Source organism: Macaca mulatta, chromosome 15 (genome assembly GCF_049350105.2).
Source record: "Macaca mulatta isolate MMU2019108-1 chromosome 15, T2T-MMU8v2.0, whole genome shotgun sequence".
NCBI classification, from domain to species: domain Eukaryota; kingdom Metazoa; phylum Chordata; class Mammalia; order Primates; family Cercopithecidae; genus Macaca; species Macaca mulatta.
The window spans coordinates 84,462,619-84,479,796 of NC_133420.1; the positions used below are offsets into that span (position 1 = coordinate 84,462,619).

General features: G+C 37.9%; 1 protein-coding gene and 1 pseudogene across 5 annotated transcripts in view; one reads left to right on the forward strand and one right to left on the reverse strand.

Moving 5' to 3' along the window:
• The first annotated feature begins 473 nt into the window (after positions 1–473).
• ZDHHC21 (zinc finger DHHC-type palmitoyltransferase 21) overlaps positions 474–17,178 on the forward strand; it is a 74,796-nt gene continuing 58,091 nt past the window's right edge. For all 4 annotated transcript variants that reach the window (XR_001440077.3, XR_001440076.3, XR_003723267.2 and 1 more), the window contains exons 1-4: positions 474–681; positions 3,478–3,526; positions 9,488–9,617; positions 15,925–16,123. Coding sequence is in view for 1 of the 4 variants with exons in the window: in XM_015117682.3 (XP_014973168.1) it covers positions 15,970–16,123 (154 nt within the window). In the remaining 3 variants the exon portion in view is untranslated. The remainder of the gene's footprint in view (positions 682–3,477; positions 3,527–9,487; positions 9,618–15,924; positions 16,124–17,178) is intronic.
• LOC713984 (large ribosomal subunit protein uL22 pseudogene) lies at positions 14,744–15,385 on the reverse strand (annotated as a pseudogene). Its single transcript, XR_001440078.3, has one exon. The product of XR_001440078.3 is annotated as a large ribosomal subunit protein uL22 pseudogene (transcript).

The window sequence follows — 17,178 nt, forward strand, 5'->3', positions numbered from 1 at the left end:
TCTTTACGGTGCACCTCTTAGGAGTCACCTGGTGACCTTGCTGAAGTGCAGGTACTGATTCAGCAGGCCTGAAATTGTGCATTTCTAAGATTGTGAGTTCCCAGAGGATGCTGATGCTGCAGACCGCACTTTGAAGCAAGGTACCATGGGACATCCAGAACGCCTGCGGCGAGAGAGGCCTGCTGGCCACATCCCCTGAAGAAGGCAGGATACATGCAATCTTCTAAGCTAAAGTCCCCGTCCTGTCTCTCGGGAGAGGTGAGCAGTGAGGATATGGGGACAATGAGAAGGACGGCTCAAGCAGGGCTGGGGAGGGGCAGAGGTGCCCAGGCGCGCCAGGTGCAAGCGCTCAGGAGAGTGCGGTCGGACTGGGCCCGCGGTTCTGGGGCCGCGGCGCGATTGCAGGAGTTTCGGCCCTCAGCGGCTCCCATCGCGGCTCCCGGGAGCGAAGCGAGACGGCGACGGCTGCCGTCGTCCCTCCCCACGCGGGCGCGCGGGCATGCGGACACCCACTCGGCCGGTCCAGGCTCTCAGGCTCTCAGGCTCCCGGAAGCGGAAGGGAAGAGCGGCCCGGCCTGGGCGGCGGCGCCGGAGGAGGCGGAGGTGGCGCGACAGGAGGAGGGGAAAGAGCTGTTGGCGGCCGCGAGAGCTGCGGCGGCGAGAGGCGAGCCAGCCGCGACGGTGAGTGTGCAGGCGCGGGGGCGAAGCGGCCGCCCCCAGCCCCGGCCCCCGCTGCGCCGCGCCGGGCCCGGCCCGCCCGCCGCTCCTCCGCGCCGGGCCGCCCTCACCTGTCCCTGCACGCCCCCTGCACCTGCTCTGCTTGGAACCCCGGGGCTTCTCGGTGCCTCCCCGCCCCAGGCCTGGCCTTTCTCAGAGCGTCTTCTGCTAGAGATGCAGCCACCTGCTAAGTGCCCGTCCCTCAAACTGGCGGTGGGGGGTTCCTGCTGTAGTCGAGATGGTGTTGGCTAGTTATTTATTTATTTTTAAAAAATCTATATCCTGAGTTTCTCGCTTGTAAACTACAGTTTCTGTCTCCGCACCCCCGTCTGGAGACCTACACTGGGATCCCTGGTTTCTCTGTGCTATTCCAGAGCTATTCATTCATTCCAGACTTCTGGTGTGAAGCTGCAGGGAGGACAAACAGTTTGCTCCTTTATTGACCTTCTCACTCCTCTCGATCCAAAGAGGTTTTCGGGAAAATGGCTTACGGATGGCAGCAGTTTGCACTTGTTACTGTTCACTATAGTAGGTCGCTGGATTGTAACTGCAGAGTCCATTTAAGTTATGGTCTTTTTCAAGCTATATGTGGGTCACATTTTAAGATCCCTTGAGAGTCAGGGTGGTTGTCTGTATTATCAGGCTGAGAGGACATGACCAATTATTACTTTAAAATATTGCAATATAGCATTCCCTGAAAGTACAAGAGAAAAAAAAATCAAGGTCATTGTGGGCGGGTCATAAATTATATTGTAAAGTTACAGTCCAAAGACGACCAACGATAATTAAGTGCAATTTAAAAAGATGTGTTAAATAGGTCCTCAGCCTACTGTGCTAATATGTGCACTTTTAAAAATTCACTGCCTTCCTTGTGGTAAGAATGATATTAATAACAGTCACCATTTGATGACTACTTAGTATGTGCCATTCCTGGATTAAAAGGCTTTTGGTGTAATATTAAATTCTTCCAACTCTTTAGATGTTACTTATTTTAAAGATAAAATTTCAGAGAGATGCTCTATTTTTCCTTAGTTGTGCCATCTCTTAAAAGCAAAAAGATGTTTGAAGAATTGAGATGAGAAATCAATTGGAAAGAAAACCAAATGAGATTTGGTGTCATGAAAAGAAAAACTAGATTCTAGTCCCATTTCTGTCACTATCCAGCTGTGGGGTCATGGGTAGGGCAATGACCCATGTTATTTTCTGTATATCATCATAAATTCTTTAAGGCTTATTTTAGCTTTTCCATGCTTACTTGGAAAATGTTATGTTTTTAAATAATATAAGACCCTTTAACGTGTTGAAGGTACATTAAAAACATGTACGACGTATTAGTAAAATTATATCTAAATACAAGTTAAAATGTATAGTTCCATAATTGTTTTGGTGTAGTACTCTTCCAGAATTCATCATTTTCGATGGAAACAATTCTGTTAGATCCTTTCACACTGTTGAGATTTCTGTTAACATACTTGGGAAGCTGTAGTTGGAATAAATGAAATAGAACATCATTTAAAGAAAATAATGAGGACTGTGTCACTTTTGCCTATGAGTGCTTTGTTTAATAAGATAAATCTAAGCGTTTAAAAATGCAGACACATAATCAGCTTAACAGGAAGTTCTGAGATAAGAATCAATGAATCGTAACATTTGTACTTCTTATTTGCCTACTGCCTCATTTCTTTAATTCGTAATGACTGATTCAGAACCTATGGAAAAGCACATGAATAAAATAATAGTTTTATAAAATGTGACCCACATACAGCTTGAAAAAGACCATGACTTAAATGGCCTCTGCAGTTACAATCCAGGGACTTGTTATAGTGAATAGTAACAAATGCAAGCTGCTGCCATCCGTAAGCCATTTTCCCGAAAACCTCTTTGGATGGAGAGGAAAAGAGTGAGAAGGTCAATAAAGGAGCAAACTGTTTGTCCTCCTGCTAGTCTTATTATATAGTGGTTTAGTGAAGAAACTGCTTGAGAAGTTGAGTAATGTCTCCATGGAGCTGTTTTTCTGGAATTGTAATTGAATGTGACTCAATGAAAACTTTTTTGGCATAGGCGGTGACACAGTGGCAGTATCAGTACTACCAGGCAAAATGGGGAAGGCAAAGGAAAGGCTGTTTTTATTGCCAAGAGCTTGTTCCCTAAATTCAGTTTTATTTTATTTTAAGGAATGTAACCTTTTATGTTGTTTTAGTAAAACATTAGGGCTCAGATTCAACTTTTCACATACATTAGTTATAATAGGCAATTTAGCATCTAGTAGAATAATCAGTGCTTAAATAACTTTTATTAAAGTTTAAAATACAGGTGAAATTGTTAAAACAGTTTTTATTGTTGAAAGTGATTTGTTAAGAATTCTTGATAAGTCAGGCTAGTTTAAAAAGCACATTTTCTTAGACATGTGAATCATCACTGCTCATTGATAGCTCCCTGAACAAAAATACCTTAGTATGATGGTAGTTTGTTTGTTTCGCTCTTTAGATCTAACCTGGGTAAAATTGTGACATTTTTGAAGTTTGCCTTCTGCCTTTCAAGCTGCTTTTTCCTCTGTGCTATTTCTCTCAGGGTAGATTCACCTTCTTCTCCATTTCAGAGATTCTCTTAACCTATGTGTTGCTCCTTCTACAAAAGGGCAGGTTGGGTAAAATAGGTATTTTACCATTCACTGATGAATTTTTTAAAATTCTAATGTAAAATGCTCAAGTGTGATATCAACCAGGCTTCTGATTTTAAGCTTTTTATCTGTAATTACAGAATGAAGAACTTTTTCACTTACTGCAGGATTTTCAGCTTCAGCAAGCAGGTGAGGAGATTTTCTTATGGTGTTAGTGTTCTTAAATCATGCCTGCTTTGGTAAAGCCTGGTGTGAAGGAAATCTAATTTAGTCTCCTACCCCCCACCCCACCCAATCTCTCTTGGTGCAGTGGGTACTAAAAGGTAAGTAGCAGGCTTCCCCTTCCTTCTTGGAAGAACATACTTGATTCATATCCAGGAAGAGCCTGGGCCTCTTCATTTCTGACTTTTACTGTATCTGACGGTTTTTCCTTATGCTGATTTTGGAACAAAAGTTATCTGTTTTTCATCCCCGTCCCTATCCTGCAATTAATCTTGCCCTTTCAGTCCCTTTTCCCACTCCTGTCTCCCTAAATGAAAACTCCCACAGAGACATTTTGTACTGACTGAAACAACATTTGGTGGTCTTTAATTCATATTGCCCCACACCTCCCAAGCTATTTTTACTTTTTGTTAGAAGATTCTAATGAAGTGAGCTTGAGCTGGGGAGAATGGAGACCAAGGCTGCAGTGAGCTCTGATTGCAGCACTCCAGTCTGGACAACATAGTGAGACCCTGTCTCAGACAAACACACATAAAAAACAGTGCCCCAGTTACCTACTTTCTCTAAAGTTAAAGCAAGTTAATGCAAGTAGGGAAAAATAAAGGTAAATGCCTGTATTAGCAGTACTAATACTACTAGTACTAGTACTGCTAGTACAGGATAGTGTTAACAGTATTAATAATACTTCAGTGTAGTACTACTAATACAGTCATTTGTATTTACTTTTTACTCATGAGACTGGTAAACACAAAAGCAAATTTATGAGAAGAGCAACAGCTTATGCTCAGTTTTGCCCAGAATGTAATTTAAAAACTTAGTCTACAGAGTAGTCTTGAAACTATTGATGGTGCATGCACGTATGTTATGCTTTGACACTTTGTCCACCCACATTTTTACAGTCTTCCTGGAAAACTCAGCAATTGATTCAGAATCCCTGCTTGCATTGTACTTTCTTTATTAGCTTCTGAAATCAAGTACTGATTTTCTTTCACACTTTATTTCTTTGCTCACCAGTCCTGCTTTTACTTGAAAGTGATTTACTTTAGGGGCTTTAATTCAGTCATTCTATTTTTTTTTTTAGATGGGATCTTGCTCTGCTGCCCAGGCCGTAGTGCAGTGGGGCAATCTCGGCTCACTGCAAGCTCCTCCTCCTAGGTTCACGCCATTCTTCTGCCTCAGCCTCCTGAGTAGCTGGGACTACAGGCGCCCACTACCACACCTGGCTAATTTTTGTATTTTTAGTAGAGACAGAGTTTCACCGTGTTAGCCAGGATAGTCTCGATCTCCTGACCTCGTGATCTGCCCACCTTGACCTTCTAAAGTGCTGGGATTACAGGCGTGAGCCACCGTGCCCGGCCTAGTTCAGTCATTCTATTTTAGATCAAATCTCTATTTTTGGTTTTCTGCTTAAAGAACCCCCCCGCAGCCAACATGTAGAAATACAGCTTCAGCTAGTGTAATACTAGCTGAAGGGCTCTCATATTTGATGTTTTTTTTAACTTGTTCAGACTTTAGAAAAGTAGATAACGGGGCATATTTTGTTGTTCTTGTGCTTGTTTTGTTTTTTGTTTGAGACAGAGTCTCACTGTTGCCCAGGCTGGAGTGCAGTGTAGTCAGAGCTCACTGCAACCTTGGTCTCCATCTCCCTGGCTTAAGCGATCCTCCCACTTCAGCCTCCCAATAAGCTGGGACTACAGACGAGTGCCCCCACACCCGGCTGGTTTTCTATTTGTTCGTTTTTTGTTGTTGTTGTTTTTGAGACAGAGTCTTGCTCTGTCTCCCAGGCTGGAATGCAGTGGGGCAATCTCAGTTCGCTGCAAGCTCTGCCTCCTGGGTTCAAGTCTCAGCCTACCGAGTAGCTGGAATTACAGGTACCTGCCATCACATCTGGCTGATTTTTGTATTTTTAGTAGAGATGGGGTTTCACCGTGTTGGCCAGGTTGGTCTTGAACTCCTGACCTCAGATGATCCACCCGCCTCGGCCTCCCAAAGTGCTGGGATTACAGGCATGAGCCACTGCTGTTTGTTTTTTAACTAGAGACTAGGTCTGGCTATGTTGCCCAGGCTGCTCTGGATCTCCTTAGCTCAAGCAATCCTACCCAACTCACCTCCCAAGTGTTATGATTACAGGCAAGAGCAGGCCCTGGGGTATTGTTAAACCGTTTCATTACTTTTAATGATGGGGACCCAGAAACATTGTTTCATTCTGGAGTTTGTAAAACTAGAAGTAAAACTTATCTTTCACTTTCCCTTCCTCTCCTCTCTCCTTCACTCCCCTGGAAAGTTAGCATTTTGGAGGTGCTGCTTTGCCAGGCAATTTCTCTTTTAAGCGTGACAGCAACTGTGTAAGTTGACATTTTTATCTCCATTTTACAGATGGTCAAACTGAAGCTTGAAAATAAACTGAAGCTTGGAAAGTGAATAAGAGACTGTGTCATAATTTCTCTTTTAACATCTGTAGAAGATTAATTTTTTAATCTGTTGATAATCAACTGAATATCTATGTGATATTTAAAAAATTGAATTCCTAATTGCCAGGGAGAGCGTGATTTTTACAGAGAATTATTTAACTGCCTACACTTGACCAGTTTTCAGAGTAGAATGATATCAGAAGTCAAAAAGTTTTATAAATATGTTTTTAGCTGTAACTGTGCTTTCTAAATTCATTGTTGCCTATAATTAATAAGTTTAAAATTTCATATATTCATCTAATAAGCATTTTCTCTTGGCACTGTGGAAAAAAAAATTTGGTGTGTTTGAAAACTTAGCTTGTAAATTGTTGATTGTATTCTTTCAGGCGTAGCAAAATCAAAAATATTTAATGACATATAGTTTTGAAACTTTGGAATTGTTTTGTTATTCCAATTTTTTGGATGTTTAGGCCCAACATTACTTTTGTTTGTTTGTTTTGTTTTTGAGACAGGGTCTTGCTCTTGCACCCAGACTGGAATGCAGTGGCACGATGATCTCTGCTCACTGCAGCTTCCGCCTCCTGGGTTCAAGCTTCTAGTGATTCTCATGCCTCAGGCTCCTGAGTAGCTGGGATTACAGGCGGGCGCCACTATGCCTGGCTAGTTTTTGTATTTTTGGTAGAGACAGAGTTTCACCATGTTGGCCAGGCCAGTCTCTAACTCCTGACCTCGGATGATCTGCCCACCTTGGCCTCCCAAAGTGCTGGGGTTACAGGCATGAACCACTGTGTCTGGCCCAGCATTACTTTTATTACCACATAGATGAGATTTGATTTCTAGCGGTGGTGGTGTTTATCTAGTACTGAAATACGAATCTCATTTCAGAGTCTGCAGTGTAGCTCTGATAACTATAAATGTAAAGTAGGATTTTTCTTGATTTTAAGCCAGTGAGTGACTGGGATTTGACTCATGGGTGATTGACGTGTGCTATAACCTACTAACGTTACTGACAGAAACTACTGTTTTGCTGAAACATTAGGAAGCCACTCTCAAGTCATAGACTTAGCAGCATTATTGTTTTTGGCCATGTTTCAAAAACGTTTTGTTGTACCACATTTAATTCTGTTTGAGTTTTTTCCTGAAAGAGTTCATTTATTTGCCATTGGGGTAGCAGCTCTTTAACTTTTTTATTTTTTTGAGATGAAGTCTCGCCCTGTTGCCCAGGCTGGAGTGCAGTGGTGCAATCTCTGCTCACTGCAACCTCTGCCTCTTGGGTTCAAGCGATTCTCGTGCCTTAACGTCGTAAGTAGTTGTGATTACAGGCACACACCACCATGCCCAGCTTATTTTTGTATTTTTGGTGAAGACAGGGTTTTGCCGTGTTTGCCAGACTGATCTTGAACTCCTGACCTCAAATGATCCTCCCACCTCAGCCTCCCGAAGTGCTGGGATTACAGGCATGAGCCACTGTACCCAGCCTTTAACTTTGTAATTCTGTGTTTAGTCTCTGAAAAGCAAAGGTGCAGCCAAGGAGCCCACTTTAAATTAGCTTAAAAAGTTAAGAGTAGAAACAAAGTTCATTTGACAATCTAACAATTATGGACCATAGAGAAGTTGACCTTGGGAGGAAATACAAGTTCCCTGCCCCCCACAAATATATAAAGGCAAAAGAAATGTAATGGTAATAATTTTGGTGTGTTTTTTACATTCTCAGTATTTAATAGTTTGCTATTGCTGTGGTAACCAGCACACTTAACACACTTGTAACTTGTCCTTTGTTTCCTGTCTTGGAGAATGGTTCCACCCTTCACCTAGATCCTAATGTGAAACTTGGGAGCCATCCTAGTCTGCCCTTTGCTCCCAATTGATCTCTAAGCCCTATCAGTTTTATTTATTTAAGTTCTGCCAGATCTGCCCTTTTTCAATATACCTCCTGTCTTAAGTGTCACTACCCCACCCACTTACACACACACACACACACACACTATTCCCCTTATCAGTTACCATTTTTGGGGTGCTTACCCCATGTGCCCTTATCATTTCTTGCCGGGTTAACAGTTGCATGTAGTCAATCTCAGTGCTTTATCAGTCCACCAAAATTCAGCCCTCAGATTGTGTCTGTTCTTCCGAAAATGCAAATTTGATCATGGCGTTTTACTGCCTAAAATCCCTGAGTGGTTTTCCACTGTGTTCAAGGTGAAATCCAAACTCATTGGCATGGTTTAACAGTGTTTTTCAATCTGAGGATCTACCTGTGGGTCATGAAATCGGTTTAGTAGGCTATGACCAGTATTATACATTTTTATTAAAGTAAAATAAATAGGTTGCAGTGGTACCCAACTGTAGTGCCAGCGGCCCAGGAGGCTGAGGCAGGAGGATTGCTTGAGCCCAGTGTGCTATGATCGCACCTGGGAATAGCCACTGCACTCCAGCGTGGGCAACATAGTCAGACCCACTCTAAAAAAAAAAAAAAAAAAAAAAAAAAGAATAGCAACATCAGCGTGTGTCATATGTAGTAAGGGTAAATATCACTTCATTAAACTTTTTTAGTTATTCATATATATCTGTGTGTACTAGTAATGTTATAAAATTTATTAGAGTTGGTTGTGGTCAAGAGGATGAACGTCTTACCCCATTCTATATGCAGTGATTCTTGTTATTTCAGTTTACTCAGATTTCCTTTGCCTGCTTTTATGCCTTTGCTTTTTCTGTTCTCTTGGTCTGAAGAGTCTCCATTCTTCATCTAGCAAACTCACAGGGTTTGTTGTCTTCAGGAATCTTTTCCTGATGGCTATGTACCGTAAGAAATAAATTTTGTAATATGACCTATGAACCAATATCCTTAACATATGAGGTAGCAGTCTTGTCCCCTTGCCCTCTTTCTTAACTTGTCTTACTGGTCTTGTCTGTTTGCTAGTCTGCCTCCATTGAAGATAGAGTCTTTCTTTTTCATCTATACCCTGTGTTAAAGTGTAGTATGTATAGTAGTTAAATGTTGATTGAGTTAATAAAATAGTGCATCAGTATATGTTATATACAGCACTTTACAGTATATATTTTTAAGCCTGAATTGTAGAAACTGACTTATGTTTGACTCTCTTAATGGTTTCATTACAGGAGGATTAACTGTCTTAAAACATTTTAAATTAAAACTTCCATTTTAAGCTGTTTATCTTTGTTTATGAATTGTGATTATGTACTTCTAGCAGAATCTATTGTTATTTTGTGACTTGTGGCCAAGGAAGTGTGTAATGGAGCCCAAATACTGAACATACAATGCTTATTTGATTTTATGGGAAGTGGGTGATTTTAAAAGAGAGACTCTCATGTATAATGGTAACCAAATGCAAATTCTGAGGGGATGGGTGGGATATGAAAGCACAGAATCAAATGGAGTTGAATTTTTTTGTTCTTATTTCTAAATTTAAGACATTTGTAATTGGCATTTTGACAGAATATTTAGTTGCTTATCGTTTTTATCTTTGTGAGAAATCATTGTTTCTTAAACCATTAATAGGTCCTCATGGAAAACTGTTCTTGAAGAGAGATCCATTTGGTGGGATATAATTAAAAAAAATGAATCAAAAGAAAATCTCTAAATGCTGGTGCCAGAAAAATTACAGCACACCTCAGTGAATTTGCAAGTGGTAAGTTTGCTTTTGATTTTACTTGGTAATATATTTTTGAATTATGTGCCATAGTATCCTTGGAGTCTTATGCTTAGATGCACTTAATTGTCAGTTAGCAAATGTAGTTACTTTATGTTTATTTAAAAGTTTTTATACTAAGTTTTAACCAAATCTGTTTTCTTAAATAAGACTTTTTCCGTAGAGAAAAATAATCTGTAAAGAATAAGTTTGGGAAACATCTTATCGTAAGTGTTACATGGCTTTACAGCAAATCCTTCCGTGCTTCATTTTTAAAAATAATTTTAAAAGCATTTATTATAAGGATAATATATAGTGACAAAGAGGCCTAAATTAAACATTTTGTTTGTAAGTTTAGTATCTCTTAGGTTATCTTTATTTTTAAGTTAATTGAAAAGAATTTAGAAGTACATGGCTGTTGATAAACTTAGAAGAACATATAAATATTTGAAAGCCTTCCTTCTCACTACTCCTTTCTCAGCCCATTGAGAGCAGTTTGGTTGGTCTGTTTTCTTGCAGTCTTTTTTTCCTGCCCTTGTGCAGAAATTACTTATGCACATACACACATATTTTTTCTAACAAAAATGTTATATAAACTGTTCTATAATTTGCTTCCCCCAGCACTTAATTTTGAAAAATTTCCAACAGAAGCATTGAATTTTATTGTGTAACATCTGAATACCTATCACTTAGATTCCTAACTAACATTTTAACAAATTTCAGCATGTTCATGTATCTTTTATCCACTTTGTTATTAATTTGGGGGATTCATTTCAAAGTAAATTGCAGACATCGGTATGCTTTCCCTCTACATAATTCAGTATACATATTGTTAATTAGGGCTCAGTATTGGTTTACAGTTTCTTAAAGGTAAATTTACATACCTGACATGCAACAATCTTAAGTGTACATTTGCTGAGTTTTGACAAATTCATACATCTTTGTAACTCAGACTCCATTATCAATAGAAACATACTTATTAGCACCACAGAGAGTTCCCTCATGCCTGTTTCTGGTCTGTCTCTATCCCTGTCTCTTTCCAGAAAGTCAGTTAAAGTCTCTTCCCTCTCCACTCCTAACGGATTTTGTCTATGTCACTTGTTTTATTCACTCAGCAGTATGTAGTGGGTAGTTATAGGCAGATCTAAATCTGCCTTCTTTTCTGCCTTAAAAAAAAATTGCAATAGCTTGGAAATAGTTTACACTATGGGTGTATTAGAATTTATTTGATCATTCCCTTTTCTCTACATGGACATTTAGATTGTGCCATGCTTTCGTGATTACGGAAAGTGCTATATCCTTGTACATCCTCGTATATGTATATACAGTCTCAGGAGTACTTTTGTAGGTAATAGTAAAAATAAAACTGCTGGGTAAAAGGGTTTTACTTTTTGATACATACTGCCAAATTGCCCTCCCAAGATGATTGTATCAGTTTACATGCCCACCAGTAATGTATGAGAGTGTCCTTTTTTTCTGTGCCATCTTAACATTGGATATCATCTTTCTAAAAGTTTTTCATTACAATACATGAAAAATGTACCTTGTTATTTATTTCACATTTTCCTAATCAGTAATGATTAGCCATTGGATTTCTTTCCCTTTGTGAATTGCTTCTTTTTATATTTACATTGTATGCCTCTTGTCAGTCATGTGTTGTATTTTTTCCAGGAATGCTTTGTCTTTTAACTTTGCTTTCCATGTGTTTTGGGCTTCAGATGTGTTCATTTTTACCTGGTCAGACATGGCTGATGGGTCTTCATTGTGAAGGCCTTCCTTCTTCCAGGAATATAAAACCACTTGCTACTCTAATACTTTTCCTTTCAATGAAATTTAGAAGAAAAAGATAAATCATTGTGAACTGAAGTGCCAGGAAAAATTTCAAATGGAGAATGAGATTCAAATTGGCCTTGAAGTCTGAGTTGAATTTGGATGGAGTAAGCAGAATGGTAGGGACGTTTCAGATAGGAGGAATGACTAATGGAATATCGTCGAACAGTGGTAACAGGACCCCTTAGGCTGAGGTGAAGAGTCATATAAAACTGTAAGCGTAGACATATGTGTTTGGATATATTTCTTGGTAATTATTTTGGCTAATCTTTATGATTTTCTAAAATCTGCATCTTGATGTTATAGTTTTCTGTCCATTAATAGTTTTGTCATTTTCATAGTGACTTGAGTATTCTTCTTGAGGAGAATATGTGGTGAAATAAAGTTGCCTGAAAAGGCAAAAAATGGTAGTATTCCACTGGAATAAGTTGAACATTATAAATATTTACTCAGTCTGGTTTATTAGAGTGAAGTTATAATTGTTTTTAAAGTTTGTGCTGTAGTAATTTACATCATTTAGTCCCTGTAGTCGACTATAGTTGCCAGATAGCAATCTTAAAAAAAGTTGAAGTACCAGTATATCCACTAGTTACTTAATTAGAGTTTTGAGTTATGAGCTCACCATTTAATATACAAATTAGTATGTTGGAATCTCCTGCTAATGAAAGTATTTTATGAATGCTGTCCTTAAGACCAAGTAACAGCATTGTGTTCAGTTTGGTCATTGCTCAGGATGTGTAATAGTTCCTCTTCAGCCATAAGCCACGCCTGGTAGATGTTAATTGAGTGGAGAGATGATCTTGCACCTCTTCCAGTTACGCATTTGTGGTTTGTCATCTGATTTGGAGCACTTGGAAGATCACTGTTTTGTGTTCTGCAACCCAATTGAGAGGATTATGTGGAGCTAAGTTTTACCAGTCAGGTATTTTAAAAAATATATTCAACATCTTATTTGTTTGTTGTTATATTTTTCTATCCTGTGCTCACTTTTCCTTAGGGATACTTGCTCTTTTAGAGATTGTCATCTATGTGTGTTTACATCCAGGAAAAATGGATACATTTTAAACTATACTTTTCACTTTGTAATTTTTTTTTTTGTTGTGAGAGATCTCTTCTAGTGATAAAGAAAAATTTGTTGTTCTCTAGTGGAGGAGAATAAAAATGGAGTTCAAAAATGAATATTTGATAATTTTGCCACTTGTTTTGCTGGCTCATGTACTTTTCTGTTTCTAAAGTTAATAAATTTAGAAATAAGTAATGAAGTTACTCTCATATATACTTAATGAAATTCATGTTCTGTTTTTAGTCTTGAATAGAACTGAAACGTTAATAATAATATTGAACATGTTGAAAGAGCACTTGTCATTTCTTTTAGCACTTGATAGTTGGCAAGGCTAAAAAATTAACATTGTCTTGAATGTTTCTCTTTTTGACTGTGTAGATAGCTTACCATTTGTATTTGAGATTCCTTTATTAAAATGATTCTTAGCAAATTAAATAGCATGCTTTTTCCTGACTTTCTTCATTTTAATGATACCAACCTGTCTTTTGATTTTTAAATTAAAAGATAAGTAAATGAAACTTTTATTAGTTTAGTGGCCTAGGCACTATTTCTGTTTTAGAATTCATACACAAGTTAGAATATATCTGATGTAAACCATTGAGTGGTATTGCATTTGGGTTCTTTTTTTTTTTTTTTCTGCTGCCCCAATATTTGCAGGATCTGGGGATGAGAAAACAGGGGTATTCTTTTAAAATTAAGTATTCCTTAGTGTCTTTTTCTTTGTTTCAGTAGCTTTATAGCTTGAAGAACATTGGCAAGGCCTCTAAGGGATGGTACCCTGAGGCTTTTCAATTGATTATGAATTGTTCTTAGAATGAAGTGGACTGGGATATAGGCTGAAAATCTGGGAGTCACCCTTGACATTTTCCCCTGTAACACCTAATATCTAATCAACCAGAAAGTCAGACTGGTTTGATTCTAACAATTGCTCCTTTCTGCAAACCTAATTTTGGCTTTTGCCTTGTCTTAGCCTAATGGATCTCTGTCTTTAATTTTATCATTCACACCAGAGCTTCAGTAATTTATTCACAGTACACATTTCATCATGTTAATCCCCTGCTTCAATAGCTTTCTATTGCCAAAGAATTCAGTCTTAGCATTCTAACATGGCATCTTTATGGCCTTCATGATATAGGCCCGTATTTCTTAGCACTCACTCTCCACAGAAAGCTTTATGATTTGTGATGGCAGGTTGTAATACCTCCCACAGTTTCTACTCTTGCTCCTGCTATTCCTTCTGTTTGCAGTATTGTTGTCACTTTTCATTGCTTAGATAACTTTTACTAACCTTCTAAGACTGAATTCAGGTTTCATCTCTTATAGGAAGACTTAGTTTATCTAGTCCCATCTTCTGTGCCCCTATTAACATTTTGTCCGCAAATCTGGAACTTACCATATTGAGCCTTTTTTCTGATTCTTTTTCCCATTAGACTGTTTTAAGCAAAGACCATGTCTTCATCATTGTATCTGCAGTGTTTAGCAAGTAATAGGTGTGTAGTGGAGGCTCAGTGAATATTTGTTGAACTAAGTAAGTTCAACTCATTGTGGTAACACTGAAGTGTTTGTGAAGCTCATGGGTCAGTGGTTCGTAGACACCAGTCAGCTGTTATCAGACTCTTGCAGAGCATTTTACAACATTTTATTGCTTTTTGAGCTTTATGAAGAATTATGATTCAGTAAATGTAGAATGGGGTCTGGGGATATGTATTTTTAAAAAGCTCCCCAGGTGTTTTTGGTTTTCTTACAGGCTAGAGAACCATTGTCCTAGTTTATTATTATACCATTACATTTTATGTAAAAGGTGCCCTCTAGACTTTATGCAACAATTTATTATTTCAGCCTTGGAAGTTTTATCTACCAAAGTATGGATGTATTTTAAGTCACTTTTTTGGTACCATATATATATATATATATATATAGAAGTGTCTTAACTCCTTAAGTGTCTCATTGAGAGATCTGTTAGCATATTGTTAACACTCAACTAAGAAAAGCCTCATTTAAACAGGAGTCTTCTTGAATTGATCATGATGAGATTTGCTGGGCTTCATTCTATGAATTTTAGTATTTTTGGCAATTTGTAATTTTCACTTTTTGTCATTTTTCAAAATCCTTAAAAAATGTTTTATTGTAGTTTAAAATTAAACTAAAGTGCACAGTTCTGAAGTATACAGCTCAGTGAATGTTTACATATGTATATACCCATAAAGTACCACCCAGGTCAAGATATGGAACATTTTCTTTTTTTTTTTTTTTTCCTTTTAATTACATTTATTTTAATGCTGAATTTACTCCCGTGCCATAAGTTTTTGTTTCTTCAGTTTCTTCTGGGATATCTTTTTCTTCTGGGCAACTTCCTCTTCTGGTTTAGGAACAATCTGTTCCTTTTCAGTAAGGATCATCTCAATGTGGCAGGGAGAGCTCATGTATGGGTTAATGCGACCATGAGCTCTGTAGGTTCGTCGGCGCATCTTAGGTGCTTTGTTCACTTGGATATGCTCGATGACCAGAGAATCTACATCTAAACCCTTAAGTTCAGCATTACTCTCTGCATTTTTAAGCATGTGCAGCAAAAATTCAGCACTCTTCTTGGGCCACCGACCTTGTGTCCAGCCCCACTGCTTGGCCTGGGCATACCTGCCAACTCCACCATTGTAACGTCGGAATGGTACGCACTGTTTCTGTAAAGTGACATCTTTCAGATACTTCGTGGCTTTTCGAATATGCATACCCTTGATGGCCTGGGCAGTTTCATGAGTGTTCTTAAAGTGAACACGAAGATTGGAACCTCTTGATTTGCATGATTTCGTGGGGTTCTCCGGGTCAAGTGAATAGCGAACCATTTTCACAGATTACCTCAGGCCGCTTAGGGAAAGAGGAAGCAAGATATGGAACATTTTCAAATCCCTCAAAGGTTCTCTCATGTTCCTTTTCAGTTAACATACACCCGGTCACCACAAGATAACCACCATTTTGACTTGTGTGACCATCAGTCTTCTGATTAAAGCTACTAAAAATTTTTGTACGTAATCTTTTGGTGGACATGTGTATTCATTTCTTTTGGGTTTACACGGGAAGTTCAACTCATTGTGGTAAGGACTGGGTTAAGGACAAACTTGTGTTTTAAATTCAGTAGATGATTCCAGTTTATAGCTGTGATAGCAATTCATAATGAAACATTGAAATTATTTGAAGCTTGGTAAAATTTGAATATCCTGAAACTTCTGTTTGTTTTCCCAAGTATTTATTGTAAAAATATATATACAAAGAAGTATCAATAAATATGTCAACTATAGAAAGAAAATATCAAATATGCAAAGAAAACTCACTGTTATTTTATAGAAGTTTTGCCAGAAATACAGTTTTTAGTCAAATTTTTCTATGTAAGTAATTGTTTTCTTTGTTCCTTCTCCTTAGGATCATCCTTCCTTGTGGGTTAGCAGGCAGTTATAAGACTGCAAAATGGGTCTCCGGATTCACTTTGTTGTTGACCCACATGGTTGGTGCTGCATGGGTTTGATTGTCTTTGTTTGGTTATACAATTTTGTTTTAATTCCCAAAATTGTCCTCTTTCCTCACTATGAAGAAGGACATATTCCAGGCATATTAATAATAAGTAAGTTTTTTGATCTTTATTTTCTTGTATAATTATTTTTCTCACTGTGAACGTTTTTGGAGTGTAGTGTCACTATGTTAACTTTCCTTTTAATATATTTAGTATTTTAGCAGTGCTGTCAATATTCAGTTATTTACTTATTTATGAACTTGCAGAAATAATGGCCTTTATAGATTTGCAGTTAGATAAAAGTGATATCTCCATTTTTAACTGCAAAGTACGTAAAGAACATTTTGTTAAAAACAGAAAACTGACACAGTAGTGATAACTTGCATGTCTATCTGTATTTTCAATATTGCTGTTTTGTACCTAATTACAAATGTAGTCGTTTTAAGAATAGAGATAATATATGTTACTGAGAAGAAAGAATTTCATAAGAAAAGTATTGGTTACGAGGTTGATTATAATAACACTTTGAACTTCTGGATAGTTATTAGTCAATTAGTGATGGCTTGCTTATGATTAAAATAAATTGAAATTATATATTTTGCATGTACATGGCATTTACAGTTTTCATGCCCATTACCTCATTCTGACCTCACACGAACCATGGGAAATGTTATATATATGACAAAACTGAACAGTAGTATGCAGTCAGTCCTGGATTGAGCACTCAGACTGTTCCTTTTACATGTACAGTGTTTTTTTTAATCCCCCCAACAGAATTCCTCTATTCTTACTAATTTAAAAATGTAGAATTATGGTGGCCAAATCTATTTTCCCTTACTATTTTTGTTTTCTGGTTATTAATTTTAAAATGAAAACGTTTCGAAGTCTTAGTTCTCAAATTAATTGTTTTAAGATCCATCAAAAGGGACAGTTGAACTTCACTAATTCAGAGTAACATTGAAGATACCCAGTTAATAAAAAAGTTTACTTGTTGGTATTTTGATCCTTTCTAATATAGAACATGTAGTAATTAAAAGTGAGCCTATTCATTTATGCCATTATTAATAGGAAGTCCCTGTTAAGGGATCTGATTTATAAGAAGTTTGAGTTATTATCATGTAAAATAATAATTAAAATTAGTACTATTTAAGATAGTCCTCCTGACA